At 40.9% G+C, this 19656-nt stretch overlaps 1 protein-coding gene across 4 annotated transcripts in view; it reads right to left on the bottom strand.

Moving 5' to 3' along the window:
- Window positions 1-17117: 17117 nt before the first annotated feature.
- The window catches only part of IKZF2 (IKAROS family zinc finger 2), a 108012-nt gene continuing 105473 nt past the window's right edge, over window positions 17118-19656 (bottom strand). For all 4 annotated transcript variants that reach the window (XM_035891886.1, XM_009636606.2, XM_009636598.2 and 1 more), the window contains one exon: window positions 17118-17881. In XM_035891886.1, coding sequence (XP_035747779.1) covers window positions 17157-17881 — 725 coding nt within the window. In that variant the 3' untranslated portion in view covers window positions 17118-17156. The remainder of the gene's footprint in view (window positions 17882-19656) is intronic.

Genomic DNA, 19656 nt, shown 5'->3' with positions numbered 1-19656 from the left:
ATGAAAGCAATGAATGTAAATGCAAGAATGAGAAAGGCTGTGTGCCATGTGAAGATATTCATGAACTGATTTGCTTGCCTGTTTTGCCATTTCCCAAAAGCAGAACCTGATGACAACCCTTACTAGTTGGATGTGCACATAATTATACCCCTTCTTTCCTCTCCTTGGAGCTGAAACTATGAAGTCAACCAAGCATCTCGTCACCTGCACCTTGGCAGCCCTCCAACCAGTCTCTTAAACTGGTCTGGGGAGGAAGAGAAAACCCCTTCTGTTAGTCCCACTTCATAACCATGTCTTCAATGGCAGTGTCCATGGCTTCCTCCCAGCAGCCTATCCCAGAGGGTCCAGTGTCCAACCATTTGATAAACTTACTGACAATTGCCAGAGTTTTTATTCTCCCGTCTTTTGCCAGACTGTCTGGTGGCAACACATGAACAGGATCGTCTCTCACACTGCTGGATTTGTTTGCACACGGATTCAGGGAGAAGAGCATTTTCTGAGCAGTCCCTGCTACACTGTGTAGAACATTCAATAAAATGAACATTCAAATAGGAAGCCGGACTGCTTAACTACATATGTAGCGGATCTCCAGGAAACTATCTGAATTAACACCAGTCAGCTCCAGCTGATAAAAACATTTTGACAGATAACAATTCACTAGGAAATGGCTTAAAAGTACCAGCCTAATCCCAAATAGATTAACAAACAAGCTTGCGTTGGCTGTACCTGCTGGTGAGCTGAAACTGAAATTCAAGAGACAACATATCTCACTGCTTTGTCTACCTATATTCAGTCCTTATCTATTTTTTTGAGGCTCAAAAGGCAAGCACTAGGAGATGGCTGTGTTTGCTAAAATATTGATTTCATAGAAATTGCTCTGGATATGCAAAAGAGATAACACAGTTTTGTTTTGGTTTGTTTTTAAACAGGCAAAGAAAACAAGGTCACAAGTGTCAAATGATATTATTGTTTGTTAGGAGATTCTCAAAAATGCTGAAAACCCAATAATTTATATGAACCAAACACACCAGAAACACATTCCTGAAGCTTTGCCTATAGATAATTTATCAGCTGATTAAGAAGAGAGATTTCTCTCCTAATTATGTGAGCGTGGAGCACTTGAAAAGTTTTCACATTAAAAGAAAGCAAATATTATTCATGAATCAAGTCTCCCTACCCCCATCCCAGCTCTGCTAAAAGCAGAAAGTTAAGTGGGTCAGGAGAAGGGTTACAAGTGATGCTGCAAGACCAGAGATAAGCCATCAGGCAGTTGGAGGGGAAAGCATTTTATCTAGAAGAACAGGCCTGACTTTCGTTCCATCGAGATAAGCACTAGAGCTTCTCTATGTGGGGAAATAGCCCAAAATAGCTGTTGTGGAATACCCCTGCCTAAATACCTCCCAAGATAGATACACGGTGCTTTGCACTAAACCCTCTTTTTGGTCCAGTGCAGAATGGGGTAAGTCAAGTGGTGCAAAGGCTCTGAGAATGATGATTTAGAGGGTACCCTGAGAGAGCAGCAGCAGGAGAACCACTGTGCTATAAAGTCACTGTTTGGCTTCTTCCACCACCATTTTCCCCTCAAAAGAAACTTCAGTTAGGGATTCTGGAGGTGTGTAAGCTTGGCAGTAGAATGGGGCAAATGACTAAAGATAAAATTGCATCAGAGGTCATCCATGGTTTATTCAGCCTAGCTTAGGCTTGCAGGGATCGGCCTGAAATAATAGCAAAGGCTTCCCTATTAACAGCCTGGTTTTCAAAGAAGTCTTGGCAATGCAGAAATACATATGATGAAATGAAGTATGTGGGCAGCATTGTGGTCATCTGAATTTGGCAGGACAGAGGAGTCAGACATCACTAAAAAAATTGGCAATTTCATGTGAAGCTGAATGAACTGGCTAGAGATACTATTTTCAAAACTATTCCTTCCTTAAGAGCTTAAGTTTTCTTTTATAACCAAGTCTGTATCAAACACAGAAAGTCCTTCACCCTTCATCTGTTACATAAAGCTGTCTCCTAAGAGCAGTTGAAGTGTCTTGTATGGGGTGCATCACACCCGCTTAATCTTAAAAACTTCCTTTCCAGCAGATATGACCAGCACAGAAATGGTGTCCTATTGATACAGTTATCACTTTCCCCCTCTCTGGAGAACACGAAAAAAACCAGTGCTCACATATTAAATGGATCACAGCCCATCTGTGTATCGGAGAGTTTTCAACAGGAACTGCGAATAGGGCATCATCCAGCTGCAGTGTTTCTAGCAAGGTCCCATGTAGCGGTTTTGACCCAGATCACTCAATATCTTATCAAAAGATCTAACAAAACCCCCAGAGAAATAGAGCCAGTCATGTTCACGGATGAGGCAGATCTGTGACAGCTCGATAAAGATTAGGATGTCAGTTATCCAAAGCCATCTGGATCTCTTGAGTAGCTGGACTCATTTGACCAACATGTGTTTGAGCACATCTCAGCTTCGGATCAGACATCCAAGGACCAGTTGATGTTGGTCCCATTTATGAGGAGGAGAGGTGTATTCTGGAAAGCAGCAATTCAGCCAAAGTTTAAAGCTAAACACAGGGTAGAAGTGCAATGCACAATTGTAAACACAGCTCACTGCTCCACAAATACTGAAAAGCCATTTATGAGAACACAAGGATATATATCTCCGGATTTTTACATGTCTGTATATACTTGTATACAAGTACATAGGGAATAGTCCCCAGAAGAAGCAGCAAGACAGGTACTGGAATACTGTCTCCAAGTCTGGTATCCATGCTTTGACAAATAAAGGAGTCAGAATAGCATTACAAAAATATCTTTGGACTTCTGAAAATGAGAAGCAGCACAGTATCTTTTTATAATTAGATGATAAAACCATTATTGCTAGCTAGGACCTATTTTTGCTCTGTGCTAGACCACCACCTAGCTCTGAAGGACTTCTAAGAACTAACGTAATGCAAATAATCAATATCAACCTGGATTGATTTAAACCTTGCTGTGTTCTAATGTCTATTGACAACTTCTGTTTTCTTACTGGAAGAAAGAGGGGAAAAGTTGAATGCAAATAAAGAGAATATTTGACTGAAGAAATTAATTTTTAAAAAGAACTCCCAAGAAAAAGCACTTTAAATGCCTTATCATGGCCACACAGCAGCAGCATAACACTCAGTATGTACTACAGGCATTTGGACCGTGCATTCACTGCTCGGGAAACTCAACCGTTGCCCAAACACCACGCATTTCTGCCACTTCACTAAAAGGAGAAGCTTTTCAAGCTGATAGGACTTGAGTTGTTTTCAGGTCAAGCCATCGAAACATCTCTTTGATAGGTAACAATATACAGAGGTATCCAAGGGCAAATATGTTCCACACTTTTCATAGTATGCTGGCCAAAATGGTCAAGTGTGGCCATCACTTTTGAGTATGCAGCATGAAACACCTAAACTTTAGTTTTCATGGAGACCAACGGCTGATACTAGTCACAACCTCAGGCACAAAGACTCTACGCGCCTTGAGCTAAGCATCCAAAAAAACTAAGTAAAAAACCTCTGCAGTGACTGTACTCCTAGGTGTCTGGATTAATCCATAAATAGGCTGAACTGACAACTAGACATCGAGTTGCACTAACACAGGCAGGTGCTGTCTCAAAATTAACCATTTTGGTGGTCATGTCTATCACCAGAACAGGTACATGCGAGAGGATACGTGCAGATGAGAGTATATCTGTAAGAGCATGCACAACAGCCCAGAGAAGCACTCGCATCTCACAGAGAAACAGGGTAACTCAGCTTAGGGCAACTCAGCTTAGCTCCAGTAAGGCTGCTCAGGCCGCTGAGATTTGTAACAGCCGAGGATCTGGTCCCATAGGCGACGGACCCCCTCCTGCCTTATACAGCAGCGTGTCCTTCCTAAGGTGGGACTGGTTCAGAAAAGAGTTTGGAGAGCCGGAGCATCTGCGGTACCGCTGACAGCAGGCTGCCAAGATGCCTCTTCACAGCTTGTGTGAAAATACAGCTGTGTTTCAGGCATGTCTGCTATGGCTTGCGTGGAACTGAAAACAGCTTGACAACTTCACTCGAGTCCAACAGCAACCACAGAGCTCTCTTTTGCAGATTAGTCCTGTTTCTTCACCATCATGAATCACATTCAGAGGCAAACCTTTAAACTTGTTTTATTAAAGTCAGTTATCGAGAGACAGCCAGTGGCAGGCTACCACAGGAGATGAATTTGAAAAGGGAGGCCAGTCAGATTTTGCAACTAACTGATAAAAACAAATCAACCGCAGAAAAAAAATCATCTACTCATTTCAAAGAGCAAAAAAAAAAAAAAAAAAAAAAAAAAAAAAAGGCTTAAAAAAGACTTTTTTTTTTTTTTTCCATCTCAGAGATTTCTGGGAGTGCTTTGAATGCTTTATTTTAGCAAGGAATAAAAGTCCCTGCTACTGATAGATTGCAGCGTTCTCTGTGCTGAAGACAGATCAATACTACAGATCACAAATAAAATAGTCAGAAGGATTGAAAACAGGATTTACAACTGAATAGCTACCACGCCTACATGAAAATAATAATTTACATTCCTCACCACACCCTATAAACTACACACAGGCAGCCTGAAACAGGAAAAGTAACAAAAATAATGGGAAAGAGCAGCAAATAGTGTCTTGACATTATTTGAACTGATATGAAAACAGGAGTTGAGGGCAGGGAAGTATTTCCTCTTGAAACCAAACAAAATAACCCAGAAACCTTTGGAGGGTTTAGAGTTTCAGGCTTTCTTATTGAGAAAAAAAATCCCCAAATCCTCCCAAATCTATGAAAAGCAGACACTTTCCATAGAGAATGGGTTCATTGAAAAGCAATTTTCTGTTAAAAATCAGTTTTGACAGGGTAGTTTCATCTAGGCTTAGATGTTGGATGCCACAGGAGCGTTTGCCAGGAATAAAAATAGGCATTTAGCTCTGAACGGCCGGGTTGCCAGGGTTAAAGACTTCTTCTTGCCTAGGGAAGAGGTTCCTCTGTCCCAGGGACGGCCGGTGACAGATCAGAAGGGATAGAGGTTCATGATTTGTGTGGGAGTCTTGAATAATCTGTTCCTATTTTAATGTGAACATGGGTGGTAACATGGAATTACAGCGTGTGGAGGCGGGCTGGTGTGCGCTGATTAATGAAAAATAATGAGATAATATTGAGCATTTATATAGTCTCATTAGAAAGGCTCGGTTTTTCCAGTGACAGAAATCCCTGGGAAATGTCGTATTCTGGGACTCCATCCCTAATCTCTGTACCAGGAATTAATAGGACACACACGGGCTATTTCACAAGCATATTCCTTTGAAAAGAGCTTTCATTCTTAGCCTTAAATTTTAAGCAACCCAAGTACTTACGCAGTAATCCTTTCAACTCATATTTCATTGAATCCAGAAGTCACTGCGGCTCCTAAGGTACACTGCTGTGAAAAAAAATAAACACTGATAATTGCATGCTGGAAATTATGACATGCTTATACGATGCACCAAGAGAAGACAAAAATAAGCACTGAAGGGCAGAAGGGTAAAGCTGGGTTTATTAAGGACTAACTACATTAGGATTGACTAAAAAGCAAAAAGAAAAAAAAACCCCAAGCATGTTCAACCTGCAATCCAAGCAAAATTTATGTTTAGTCCCCCGATTATTGCGAGTTTCATAATGTGATTTTGAGGGCCTACCATCGCCTCCCATTAACACAGTTCGGTTATATACTCTGCGGTGTCCTGGCGGGAAATGATTCATTGGAGGGCTGGGGTTTGACATTCGAGCACAGAGATGGAGAAAAACGTACTTTGATTCACCACATTTCAAAAACACTAATTCACCCTCAGATGAAGCTTTAGTAATTTCTTGAAAGTACTGCATAAAAATAGAAATATTAGTGTTATAGAAGTGGAAGCCAGGAACCAACACCTAATCTTTAGTAATGGAGAAAATGATACTGGTTTTGGTAAAGCACTTGTCAGAACGCCCTGCTTGAAATTCATTTCTGCTGTCACTGCCTGCAGGTGACGAGGGGAATTTCATCTCAATGCCAAGGCGCCAGACAGGCAGGTCAGATACATGTCACCTAGCCAGCTACTGGATTGATCCAGTCAATCAACACGAAGGGTGATGCTACAGTTTAGAAGACCCGCTGCAATGGCATCATTTGATACACTAACAGAGAAAACCATGAAGTATTTTGAAACCAGATGCCTCCCATAGACCAAATTAAGACTTGGCGATGACAGCATATGCAGACACTGATCACAGGAGTAATTTTTAAGCCTCTGTTGCTGCAAAGCAGGAAAGGGCTATTTTCAAGAGCAAGAACTTCCCAGAAAAAATTATGCCGAGGAAGGATTAGATGTGATTCCCTGTTGCCTAGATAAAGTTGAATGGGTGAGGTCAACCTGCCCTGTGCTTGCAGCTGCTGATAGGGTGTTCTAGAGAAAAAGGCGATGGTACACCATGGTGTGACTCTCACCCAGACACTTCAACAAGCTCAAACAACACACTGGCTCTGAATCATGGCCAGGAGATTTCTAAGACTCTCTTCCTTAATAACATGAGGCCATGCACAGAATCTCACTCCTGCAAATGACTCAGCAGCCTTAACGATTATCATTTAGTTTCTGCCTACGACCTCCCTCCTCGTCTTCTCAGACCCTTATCTGAAGTCAATGAAAAGAGCATCACCACCTCCAGTAAGTTTTGGGACAGGACCTTGAGTTGGTCAAACCAGTCATTTATCTTGAAATGGCAGAATGATTTCTCCTCTGTGCATTAAATATTTGGACTGTCCCATTAGATGAATCTTGGGTCTTTTTGAAGCAACCCTAGTAACCTGGCAATCCTGAGCAAAGGAAAATGGGAAATTCTGCTTACTGGACAGAAGCATTCCTCAGAGACAACATACATCAAACATAACTTAAAGGAAGATTAACTTTTATTCAGGTGATATCTCAAGGAGTTTCCATTCTCATGTCAATGATGAACACTTTTATTACGGGGAGAGACTGGTTAATCTTTAACCAGAAATTTACAAGAGATTCTTAAAACAAACAACAAACAACTTACAAAGCTTCACGAGATCTTCCTTTTATTCTGAAGAGTTTGTACCGTGAATGCTACCAGATTGATAGCTGCATTACGAAAGAAAGAACAAGTTAGGTGACATGAACCACCCAATAAATCCCTACTGGGAAGATCACCACTGAATACAACAGAGGGGAACTCAGGCAAAAACCCATGCTGAGGGAAGGGTTCAGAGGAATTGTTTATGTGGTCCAAGTGTTTTCCAGAAAAAGTTGGACCTCTGGCCACTAACTCATTTCAAAAACATGGCAGACCAAGTGGCAGGTGACCGATGCCACCATTTTACATCGTAGGATCTTAGGGAGAATACTCCTCTAAATTCACACTGAAGCTGATGAAAAGAATGTCATTAGCTTTAATAAGTATTAAAAGTGGATCTGCGTCCAATTTGCCAGTCTCACAACTCATAACCCATAACGCATTCAGTCTCTCTAGTTAATTAACAGGATTTGTTATAAGGTAGAAATGCGATTCCTTTGAGGTGCCAAATTGCCATGTGTGTTTCCTGCTGCAAGAAAGAAAAATGTATGCATATACAAATGCTTCCAGAAAGCTTGAATGGAAAACCCTTTCATGTCAGAAGTTTATTTTTATTGGTAAAATATTAAATAATATACAGAATTAAAAACTGCACTTACACTTCTGAGAAGAAATAATTCTTGGACAAATTATATGCTTGTTCCTGAGATTCCCTACATTTATTCCAGTAGCTGTGCACTCAAGACAGTACAAACCTTTATAATATAATCCTTTTCACAAAGTATTACAAAGTTTCTGCAGCTTCTTTTATTTATACACACATACAGACTCACACTCTCACATGGCTGTACAACACTCACACATGTACAGAGTACACACATACAGATGTGGAACCATATGTATGTATGTATACTAAGAAAAAAAATAATAACAAGTCCCATAGTTCAGTCTATAGCGGCAAAATTTTTTTAGCAGGGGGATACAGGTTTACATTAGGGTTGCTCACATGCACCACTGTCATAGTGATAATTTCTGAACTCCTTTTATAAGAGCATGTTCCAATGATCAAATAAAGCAATGGGACAATTCCCAGTGTCTTCACTGGCTTTTGGAATAAGCTCTCATTTTCTTTTTGTTGTTTGTTTGTTTTTTTAATTGAATTTTATAATTTAGAAGTTTCCTCAATTTGAGCTCAGAACATCTGCCACAGAACTAAAAAATCGTAACCTGGTAGAAAAGTGCTGGATTAGTCACCCAGCTTGCTTCAGGAAAACAGCACTAAAGCAGGCAGAGTGCAACTCTGTGCGTCAGGGAAGATGCCGTGACAAATTGGTCAGATCCCATAGCCTGAAACTACGCTTACAAAATGGTGCGTGCTTTGCTGTGATCCCACTGCTGCAGCGCAGTCCCTTTTTGTGGAAGGACCTGAACAACCTGCATGAGGTTGCCAGAATTTGGCCCTAGGAGTATGAACCCACGGGCAACCACGACAGTCACCCACTGAACCCATTTTTCTTCTTGAACTCAAACTTGAGGGTCTGGGAAATAATTTTGGCAATCAATCAGAATGGGATACAGTCTTCTTACCTCTGTTATTATTAAAAAGAAATATCTTAAATACAAATTTAAAAGACAAAAGTGGCTACTGTGCATGCGCAGTAACTGCCTTTCAAAGAAATCTCAACGGGATTTTTTTTATTTTATTACGTACATATTTACAGAATAGCGGCTTCAGTCTACTGGGGGAAAAAAAGGCATTAAAAATACACTATATATAAATATGTATGATATGTAAAACAAGTCCCATCTAAACTTATATAAGACAAGGACAACTCTAAAGAAGCTTTTCTGGTCTCTCAGGTAGATAAAGGACACGCGTCCTGTAATTCTTACGCAGGCAAATCTCTCCCATCAGAGTAAATGGCAGTTTTGCCCTAGCTAAGAGATTAGGCCTAATCCAAAATCCATCATCAAAGTCAACAAGAGTCTCCACTGAGTGGGTTTTGGATCAGACCAAAAGATCTTTTTTTTTGTTGTTGTTGTTATTTTTGATAAACATCAATATTAAGTGCTTTTCTGAAAAAGAAAGCTGAAATTAGAAAAGAAAAGGAAGGAAGAGGCAAGAACAGGTATGTCCTTAATTCACACACTGGATGTGTTTCAATGTCAAATAAAAGCAGGAGTTAAGTTATGGGCTTTAGCCTTAACCTACAGTTTCTCGCCTTTTGTCAGTCACAACCTTAATTTACATAGTTACTTGAACCTTATCTTTCAATGTATTTAAGAGCATTTTGTTTCACTGATTTGTGTGAACCAGGGAAAGAAAAAAGAAACCATAAGACATCAGGGAAAGTATTGCACTTGAACAGAAAAATAACCCAAAAAGGTGAGTTTGTTGGTGATTTTTTTTTTTTTTTTAAACTAACATAAGCAAATCATCCACGTCTGCAATGAGTGAGTTTAGAAAGCAGGATCCAAGAATGAAGCATAAGAAGCAAATTTGGGGTTGGTAACCCCCACCCTGGAATACAACAGTAGTAAAACTTTTTTTAAAGCGTTTTCTTCCAACAGGAAAAAAAAATTATATGACTTTTTTTACTTTACAATTTTAAATCTTTCTAAACATTTGCATTAAAAGTTTCCAGTTTCTCATAAAAAGATATACATTTTAGGAAAAAAAAATACAACCAGAAAATAAAACCAACTAAAAAGGAAGGCAAATATACAGTATTATAATTACATCACTGTGGAGTCATCTCAGAAGGTACCCTAGATCTTTAAAGTGTTACAAAGAGTACGTACCTTAATTTTTTTTTTTCTCAAATCAACTATCTTTTTTTTCTTTTTCCTGTTTTTAATATAAAACTACACTTGAGTACAAAAATATGTAAACAGACTGTACAGCCAATGAACAAAAAACACCCCAAAAAACAAACCCCCAAACCCTAGACAGCCCAAAGCTACAGGAGATAAAGAGCAGGCCCAGACTTAAAGCTCAGAGAAGGAAAAGGGGGAGAGAGAAAGAAAACCACTGAAAGCCAGAGGAGACTGCTACATGGCAGAGGAAGTGAACATGTTCAAGCTCTGAGGACAATTCATCAAATAATTGATCACAGTTTCAGAATCTGAACGACTACAAAAATAAGCAAAAAGTCCTTCCCTTGTTACAGTGTGTTTAGGAATGAACATCCATTTCCAGTAAGTAATGTCAAATCCCAGTAAGTGCATAGTAGGGGATTCAGTGACCTCTACCCCTTCAAGAAGCTTTTCTTATTTGATGTCACTTGAGGTAAAACTAAATGGCCCAATTTACTGCAAACTGGCCTCCTTGTGCCAATAACAGAGTCATGCTCTCCACTACGCCTTGTGGGAGGCATCTGTATTTTATCCATGATTGATAATACAGACTAGAGGCTACTGGTATTCACGTACCGCCATGTGCGAGGGATTAAGGCTGCTACACAAATGTAAGTGAATGCATCTTCGCCGCCGAGCCCTGCTGCTGAGTGCTGATGACAGAGACCTAACCGGAGCTGCTGTGCTGCACCAGTTAGCAAATAAGGCCCTGATCTCACAAATAATGGGAATTATTAAGCACATGGTTAACTGCAAAGCTCCTGTGCACTTCCAGATCTAACCGAAGGGGTGTCAGGAGGCTAATCATGTGCTCAAATGTTTTCTTGGGCTGCAGTGCAGTGGCCTAAATCAATAACTGCTGCAGGAAGGAAGCATAAGCCCAAGCTTTGGGTCAAGCTGCTCTCTTTCTCCCAACAGAGTACACATCATACGAGCCCCTCAAGACATGATCTCATTAACTTTGTCATCATTCACTCTGTGAAAATACTTTACATACTCCTAGTGAATACGTCACAGTATATTTTTTGTAACTGTAAGTAATATTAGGTTTTACCACAGCAACATAAGTCTTTGTTGAAATGGTCATTTCTGTCCACTGATTAGTAAGGTCCCATGATTTGTATGTAAAGGAAAAGTTTTTACAGAAGGAGAGAACATGGGCAGTTATCTTCCCAAACGAGGACCTACATGAGCATACTGATAACCACCTTTCTGAAGGATGGAAGCAAACAGGAACCAGGAATGCTCGCCTGCATGATCAACCATAAAGCTAGGCAATTTAAACAGATACCAGTTTTATTGTTATCGTGGCCTGTTAAGCACGCAGCATGGCAAAACGTCAGCCTACCACCTCCTCCTGACTGTCCTCTATTCACTTCAGAGCCTCAGTGGAAAAGAAGGACAGAAATCACACACTTCCAGGCATGGCTGTGGGAGGCTAAATTAGAAACCGGTGATATTCTCCTTGGCATATACTTCAGGACAACTCTTAATGGAGTAAGAGGAAGTATATTTACTATGAAGCAAATTCTGCCTCTTTTCTACCTAATTCCTCCTCCCACATACTCTCTGTGACTGCTGTGGGCCCAGACCCCAGCAGAGAGGTGCCGAGGAGCTGGGCTCAGGGTCTGACCAAAAGTATGCTGGCCTAAGTCATCTCCCTTGCCAGCAGGCTTCAAGCCGAGCCCATGCCAGCATGCTTAGATGCTGCACCCGTGCAGGGTAAATAACTAGATCTGAAACTAGGTCACCAACCTGCCAGGAAAGTACCGAAACAACACTGCACTTTTCACCAAAGCATTACAGCTAGTAAACCCCCATAACATCTTCTACAGATGGACTTCTCTCATCTCTATGTCAATTATTAGGGCAGCAGCAGCGTGACAGTCAAACTTGCAAACCATTGCCAAAGGACTTCTGTTCTCGCCAGATTTCTTTTTCCAGGTTGAAGCAAGTGGCAGATGCTTTAAAGTCTCCTCCCGTTCCTCAATGGGACCTTAAAAGCACAGCAAAGTCCATTTTCAAGCATGCTTTACTTAAAGCTGTGGAGGCGAAGAAAAGAGGAGATGGCTGCCCTGGCACTCTGTGGGGCACTGTGCAGCTGCGGGCTTTTGCAGAGAGTCTTGACGCTGTTCTGGTGACGCTGTGTTGGTTGGGACCAGCTCCGAGACCAGCTCTGGCTGGATAGCTGGAATGCACTTTGCTAGGGTAATTTTCAGCCCTTCCCACTCCTAAAAGCCAGCTGACTCCAGGAAATCTCACAGCAAAGTACTAGGATGGTCCTCTCTCCGGGTCAAGCTGCCACGGAAGGTGCAGAAGGGGAGAGGGATCTGCCTCACTGTGCTGTAGGAGAAGGGATGTTTACTTTGGGTTGGTTTTGGTCGTGCATTCTGAAAGGGTATGTGGTAGGATATCATGAATGACATCATGAACTTCCAAAATGCATTTGAAAAAGGCACATATACAATAAAGCATATATCTAATTATATGATACCGTATATATAAATATACTTTCTCAAAATCTCCAGCTGCCCTAGACCGCAGGCCATTACTACCATCCATTTTTGTTTTTAAGTGATACTAAGCCAAGCTAAGATGCAAATTTCTAGCGTCAAAGCCGACTATCATCACACTTTTCCTAAAATCCCACACTGAGTTTAAGGGACTCGGGTATCAGTGCAGCCTCCCTTCTCGCTCCTCATTATGCTATAATGAACAGCAAGAGTTAAAGAAAGAAATACTATCTAGCAAAGGAACTGTATTACTGCGACTCCTGTCCCTGGCTGAAATAAGCGCCTTTCCCTAAGTTATCTCCAAAGTTTCTTGCTGGAGGAAGGAGTGTCTTTCAATAGGACTCTTTTGCAAACATGAAAAAGCGAGTTCAGGACCTAGACAACAGTAAAATTGTCCCATTAAAGGCCAGTTTTGAAGGGTTTGGTTCAATTCCTGGCTGCCTCCTCTGCCTGACAGCCCCAGTTTTAGGAATACCCTTGTAAACAGAAAGAAATTTGGAAACCCTTGAAATTGAGAATTTCTTCACCTTTTACTAAATATACTTTAGTTCCACATAGCTATTTTGTGAGCTGTGTCCTCACATTGTAGAAACTACTACCATTAAAAAAATCAGGCCAATTAACAAATTTAGATTCTTTCTCTCTAATACAGACCAACAGAGGTTAACGCCTAGGCGCCTTTCACAACACATCATAGATGGAAGCACTTTTTAAGGAGAATAAAATTGTTTTAATCCCATAAGTTACTGAGTAAAGAGCTGGCTTTACTGAAAAATGCTATATATTTTGATGTGCACTCCTGACTGCTTGCAAAGAGAGGTGGCTATAAAATTCATTTGCCATAACAGCAGATATATAGATAATGCCCTTTGCTCCAAGAATATGGATCATACCAAGAGCAGAATAAGCAGTCACACTTCTATTTCATTTAATAGGCTTGTAACACTCTAAATTGAGTCAGAATCTTGCCATTTTTGATGTAAAAAGAAGCAAAAGGGTTTACTGGCAGGGATGTGTGCAGAAATGGCTTTTTTTTTTTAATGAAAATGGGGAATGCTCACAGGAAGCCAATTGTAAATTTGCAAATGCATGTTTTTAACTGGAAACCTGATTCCAAGAATTTCAAGAGAGTCTAATAAAAATCAGCCAGGTTTGATTTCCAACACCAAATACTTAGAACAAATGGATCCACAGGCCAAGGATTATCTACTGAAATTCCTAGTAGACTGTGAATGACTAATGAACTTGACAAAACTCAAGAGCTTTTCTTAGAAATCTGCAGAGAGCAAGCAAAAAAAAAAAAAATCTCTGAGGTCCCATTTTGCACATTTCTGTGTAGGGGGAAACTCCAATAATTTTTAGTAGGAAGTGAATGCCAAAATAAATGATAGTCCAAAACTTTGTTCAAAATTTGAACTAGAATTTAATCTTTCTTCTTTTCTAGCTCCAAGATGAAAAACTTCAGGAGTGTTCAGAAAAGGACATTGATAATAAAAATTAATGCAACCCCCCAGCCTCTTGCTCTACAAAAAAAAGCATTTTTTGGAAGATAACTAAACCAGCATCTCCCCTCCACCTCCCCAGTTCTCTCTTTCTGTGATACCAGGACATGGCTCACATACAGATCTTGGACGCTATCATTGGAACAAGAAGTTGGGCTTGACTGAAGCCAGCTACAAAACCACTGAGCCTCCCTGCCTGATCTTTTAAACATCTACAGAATAGACACTATAGGAGGGTATCAATGAATCCTCAATGAATGAAAGTGTACACTAACAAACTGCAGATATAAATGCAGCGAACTTATTTGTGGATACACAAGAGATTCTCTGCCTTTCCCAAACACAAGCAGTTTTTTTTAACACTTTCCCCAGTGCTAACTATTCCAAGAAACGATAGCTCACGTTCTTTCCACTGACTACTGAGGGGAGAACGGAGTGTTGTCCCCCAGAAACTGAAAGGGATTGCCAGCAACCCTTTTCTCCGGCTCAGGCATCTGTCTTCTGGAGGTCCATGCAAGCCTCATGACCTTCAGGCCCAGCACCTTTCCCTTTGCCCATCATTCTTAAAAGACCTTTGCTGCTTCAGCAGAAATCACAACCGCTTTTTTGGGGGCAACATGCTGTAAAAGCAAGCCCTGTTTTCTGAATTTCCAAGCACATCCTGATGCAGAACATGGCTGGCCATCTCTTAAGTCAATCTTCATAGCTGCAGAGAATCAGCTATATGGAATAGAAGTGGTACCCCCCCAGCATCTCCCTGGTTTTCTCCTTCACAAACTCCCTTAATTGCATCAAGCACTAGAAAATGAGAATGGTCTGGAGGACAGCAGCAGTTAATTTGCCTGAGTTTCCTCTGCATTAGGATGAAGAAAGAAGGAGGGGGAGGAACCCAACAACTTTAAGAACAATGTTGGGAATAGGTCTTTAAATCTGTCTCTCCAAAGCCATATATTCCCAGCCTTGATAGCTCTCACATTACACAAGATGACATTTCTCTCCATATTGTATTATAATTAATAGGCTACTGCAAGACTTTACCAGCTCCTACTTAATAGCATTTCAGTGCTGGGAAGCAGTCATCAGGTAATCTGGCCATGATCTACTGTATCCTTTCTAAACACAGGTTCTAGCTGCCAAGAATGTCACCATAAAAAGATTTCAATCAATACCACTCAGCTCCTACTTTCAAATGCTCCAGGTCTAGGAAGAGAAGAATTAAAAAACCCCAGTACCCTCAAAACGAACAGCAAACTGGCATATGCATCAAGTACGCAGATTGAAGTGTGCAGATGGGAATTCATTATGTCCTGATCTTGCTCTCTCTTTTATACTTTAGCAACTTTATACTTTGGAAAAGGTCTCACCGAGCGCGTGGAGACCACGTGCACAGAGGGGGTGAAACCCATGCAGATCTTTCCACTCTCAAGCTGTGCTCTTGTTGCCAAACAACATTTCAATTGTGATTGGTACAAACAGTTGGGTTTCAATGGCAATCTGTCATGTAGGTTTAAGCCCAGTTTTTACTGATGCAACCTGCAACTTGCTGGGTGGTTGCTGGCTTTGTTATTTATTGGGAGAGAAGGAAAGGAAACAAAACAGATTGGTGTTTTTTTTCTCTTGTCCGGTCTGTAGTTCAAGGACTTGCTCTGGAGTTTGTTTCTCCATTTGTATTGCCTGGAGTGGAATTAATAAATTAGGAATAAAAGTGAAATCTGCAAATCCAAATCAAAGCACAGCACCTACATCTCCATGTATCACTTTCTAAAGAAGTAGGGACGATCATATGTGATCTGTTTGTCTGCAGGGGTTCTGTGCTCTCCAAGATCAAAGGCTATCCAGCAAAATCTGCAAACACTTCTACCCCTAAATTAAAGCAGAATTGATGACTCAAAACCAGAAGGAAGATGCTGGTTCAGCAAATTAGAAAATAAGATGTCAACAAGAGAAAAAATGGTCAAGGCTCGGATCCTGATGTAGCTGAAGTGGTTGGGATAGTTCCATTAAATTCAATGGAGCTAAGAGGATTAATGCTGGCTGAGGACCTGGCTCCTAGCGTTTTCCTAGCAGCAAGTCTTAGTTTAGGCTGTTGCCAAGAGGTTAACACTGTGATAACAGACTGAGAAAGTATTTATATAGGTATATGTAGATATATAATTATATTTAAAGAACACTTTGCTACTCGTACTTTTGTCATTTTAAAATCCGTAAAACAAAATTATTTCAGAGGAGCAGCAGAACCTCTTGAGTAAACTACAGACTCTCTCACCCACTCCTAGGCCACTTACTGTCCTAGAAGCAAGTTTAAATGTTATTTCTAAATGTTATTTCTTAAAACGTAGGGTGCAACTCAATAAGTAAGGCTCCCAAGGGTCTCTAAGAAGCCAGTGAGTCAAGACGTAGGCATGGAGTAACAGCAAATCAACAATTCTAAAAAAGGTGCTTCATAAGTTAGGGAAAATAAAAATACAAAGCCTCAGACTTACCACAGAAGGCCCTCAGACTTATGAAACTAAACTGCTGTAATGTGGTACAGTGTTAAGACATACTTTTTTTTTCTTTTTTATGTTGTAGAGGGGCAATACACACTGAACCCAGAAAAACAGCTCACCCTAGAAAGTAATTTTGAAAGGAATATCGACTTTGATTCAAGCTCCTAAAACCCTAACAGTTTTGCTTTAAAAATAATTGTTCATTCTGCAGAATAAAGTTCCCCCCTCCTCCTCCAGCCACCGAAAGCCTGCACCTTATCTACATGTTTGAAAAAGGCTCTCCTCTGAAATGTTTCTACTATTCATCTGAAATTGTAAATGAGTGGCATCTCATCAGGACTTTAAAGCACCTAGCAGGGTTGAGCGATATCCCAAAACAGGACACGATATACAGCTGGTTGAGACAGAAATGGACTGCCTTTCAATTCCCACAGAATGCGAGGCAGGTCACTCGCCAAAAAGTGACAGCAACAACAAACCCCTCTTTTGTCCCTTCCCTTCTCTCTTTCCATTCTTAAGCTGGGCAGAGCAAATGAGGTTGGGTCCACAAAAAATAAGGTTAATAATAATAATTAAACAACAGCAACAACAACAACAGCAACAACAACAAAATAGGCGTCTTAATGTCTGAGGAAAAGTGGGATTGTAAGTGCAGTATTTCTTCATGTGCAGTTCTTCTACTTCATACGAGTCCCCTTTGGATGAGAAGGCCTAGTGGAATGTGTGCTCCCCTCGGACTATGTGCGATGAGAACTCATAGCGGTCCTGGCTTCGGTAGCCACAGATGTTGCACTCTAGCGGGTCCCGGTAGCCATGGCAGCCCATGTGGATGGTGTACATGACATGGTCCAGGAAAAGGACGCGACAGTGCTCGCACTTGAAAGCCCTAATCTGCTCCCCTTCTCCGTTGATGACCTTGTAGATATCCTTTAAAGAGCCCTTAGAAGCTTTTGTGGCATCCAAAGCCTTGGTGTCCTCCTTCATATAAGCTGGGCTTGGCTTTCTCTTGGGATTTAAGGCAGAGTTTCCTTGGTAGGACTGGCGGTCTTCGTGGCTGCTCTCTGAGTCAGTAGAATCCAGGCAGCTATTGCTGGGGGAGCCCTCTCTATCCTGGGTTCGACTCTTTGGTCTGATGAGGGAGATTGGGCCATCCATGTTGTTCTCGTGACTGTCAGCTGTTTCCCTGCTAATGGGCCTTTCTATCCTGTTAGGATGATAGACCTGAGCGTAAGCTGAGCTGATGACCGGGGCCACCTCTGCAATTGTGCTTGGTGTGTGCTGCATCAGGGGGTGAAGTGCCTCAGCTCCAAGGTAGGTGATTGCATTGTTGATGGCTTGGTCCATCATGTGAGACTGCATCAGCTCAGCCTCCTTCTCATAGGTTAGGTTCATATCAAAGGGAATATCTGGATAGCCAAATCTCATGAACTTTTCACCTAAGGGACAAGAGCAAATGAATGAGAAAAATCAACGTAATCACTCCAAGGTTTCACTGTAAAAGGGGTGGGGAGAGACAGAAAACCCCAGACTTGGGGTGAAATTCATTCCAGAGTCCAAAGTTAGCCTCCTCCTACTTGTTTACTGACCTCCTACAAAGTTTTTGTCCTGAGATGGATAAAACAGCAACCTCACCAACAGCTTTTTTTTTTATTATTCCAGGTGAAACATGCGGCTGCAGTGACCTCCAGACCTTCCACTGGGCCTGACTGTGCCCATGCTTCAAGTCAGGAAATACATGTTAACTGACAGAAAATCAGATTGAACCACCGAGGCTGATGAAGCTCCGCCAGTTTATACCATTAGACATACTCTCCCAAAATTAAGAGAGGCAGGTCGACATGTCCCCTGCACTCTGAGGTGCCTCATACATACCTTACGACAGGGCTGCATAGCGAGCAACCTAAGCAACAGGTACAGACGGCTGGTACAGTGTCACCTTTAGAGCCACAATATGTAAATCCTTCAACCATCAAAAAAATAACCCCACCAAAAAACCTGCATGCAGCCACAGAATGGAGCAAGTAACAGGAACACTGTGGGCTGACCTACCATCTTGCATTCAGGCTATATCTTTGTAATTCACTCCTCCAAAAAAATCCTACCCCAATATTTTGGACTGAGAAAAAAAAAAAAGACAACCCCCCCAGTGTCCATTTAGGCAAGAAAACAAAATAGAGAAATTGCACATATAGATTAGTTTCATTTGGAAAAAGGCAAAAGCAACTTGCTTTGACACAGGATAAATAAATACATAATGATGATGAAGCTGGCTGATTCATCACTATGTGAGTCCAAATTTACATCCCTGTAACCTTTTTTAAATCAATGGCATTACAGATATGCAAAAGCAGAACTACATGCTGGTAAATTATGCTAGTCATGGGGCTCGTTACATATCACAGCTCTCCTTCGAAGTTAACAAATTCACCACTACTTACATCAGGGCTCAGCTCAGCAGCACTGCTTTTCCAGTGATGGCTTTAGAGTGTCAGTACAAGGGAAGTTCATATAACAACACTTCTTTTTAAACAGAAAAGGTTATATGTATAATTATGTGTGTAAGATACAAGTTATATATATGCTCATATGTGTTCACACACACAAGTATTAGCTAGTTGTTGACAGTTGACTTTTAAAGCTGATTTTACAAAGTCTGATAAATAATTTTGGTTGGTTTTCATTGTCTTTGTTACTTTTGCCTGCCTCGGTACATAAACCCAGACTTTTCTTCAATAGCATAAGCTAATAAATTCAAAGAGTCATTACATACAACTGGTTTGGCTATCCAAGAATTAAAGAACTCAAGAATCTTCTATCACCTTTTGCCAAAATTGCTTGGAACAAAAACGTGTATAAACCACCATAAGAAAGAAACAGAACTGTAATCCCAAATCTCTTCCAAATAGCATTAGTACATTTCAACACAGCTATCACTCAGCATTTTATTTTTGACTATAATAATTCATTCCACTTCATGCAGCTTATCTTAAAGTGATGCATAAAGAGAGAAATAATTTTACATTACCCATGGAACAATCAGGTTATCCTTGCAGATGATGCATCACTTTTGGTTGGGAACTTAGCCCTGATTAGCAAGGTAATTAAATGCAAGTCTAAAGCGAAGCTCGTGAATATTCCTGCTCTTCTTCAGCAGTACTGCTCACATGCTTCTGATTAGACACCCTGTTCATGTACCTCACTGTTTCCCTAC

The sequence above is a fragment of the Egretta garzetta genome, unplaced genomic scaffold (genome assembly GCF_000687185.1).
Source record: "Egretta garzetta isolate BGI_Z169 unplaced genomic scaffold, ASM68718v1 scaffold230, whole genome shotgun sequence".
NCBI lineage: Eukaryota > Metazoa > Chordata > Aves > Pelecaniformes > Ardeidae > Egretta > Egretta garzetta.
The sequence above is the reverse complement of the archived record's forward strand: the minus strand, read 5'-3'. Positions and strand labels throughout refer to the sequence as shown.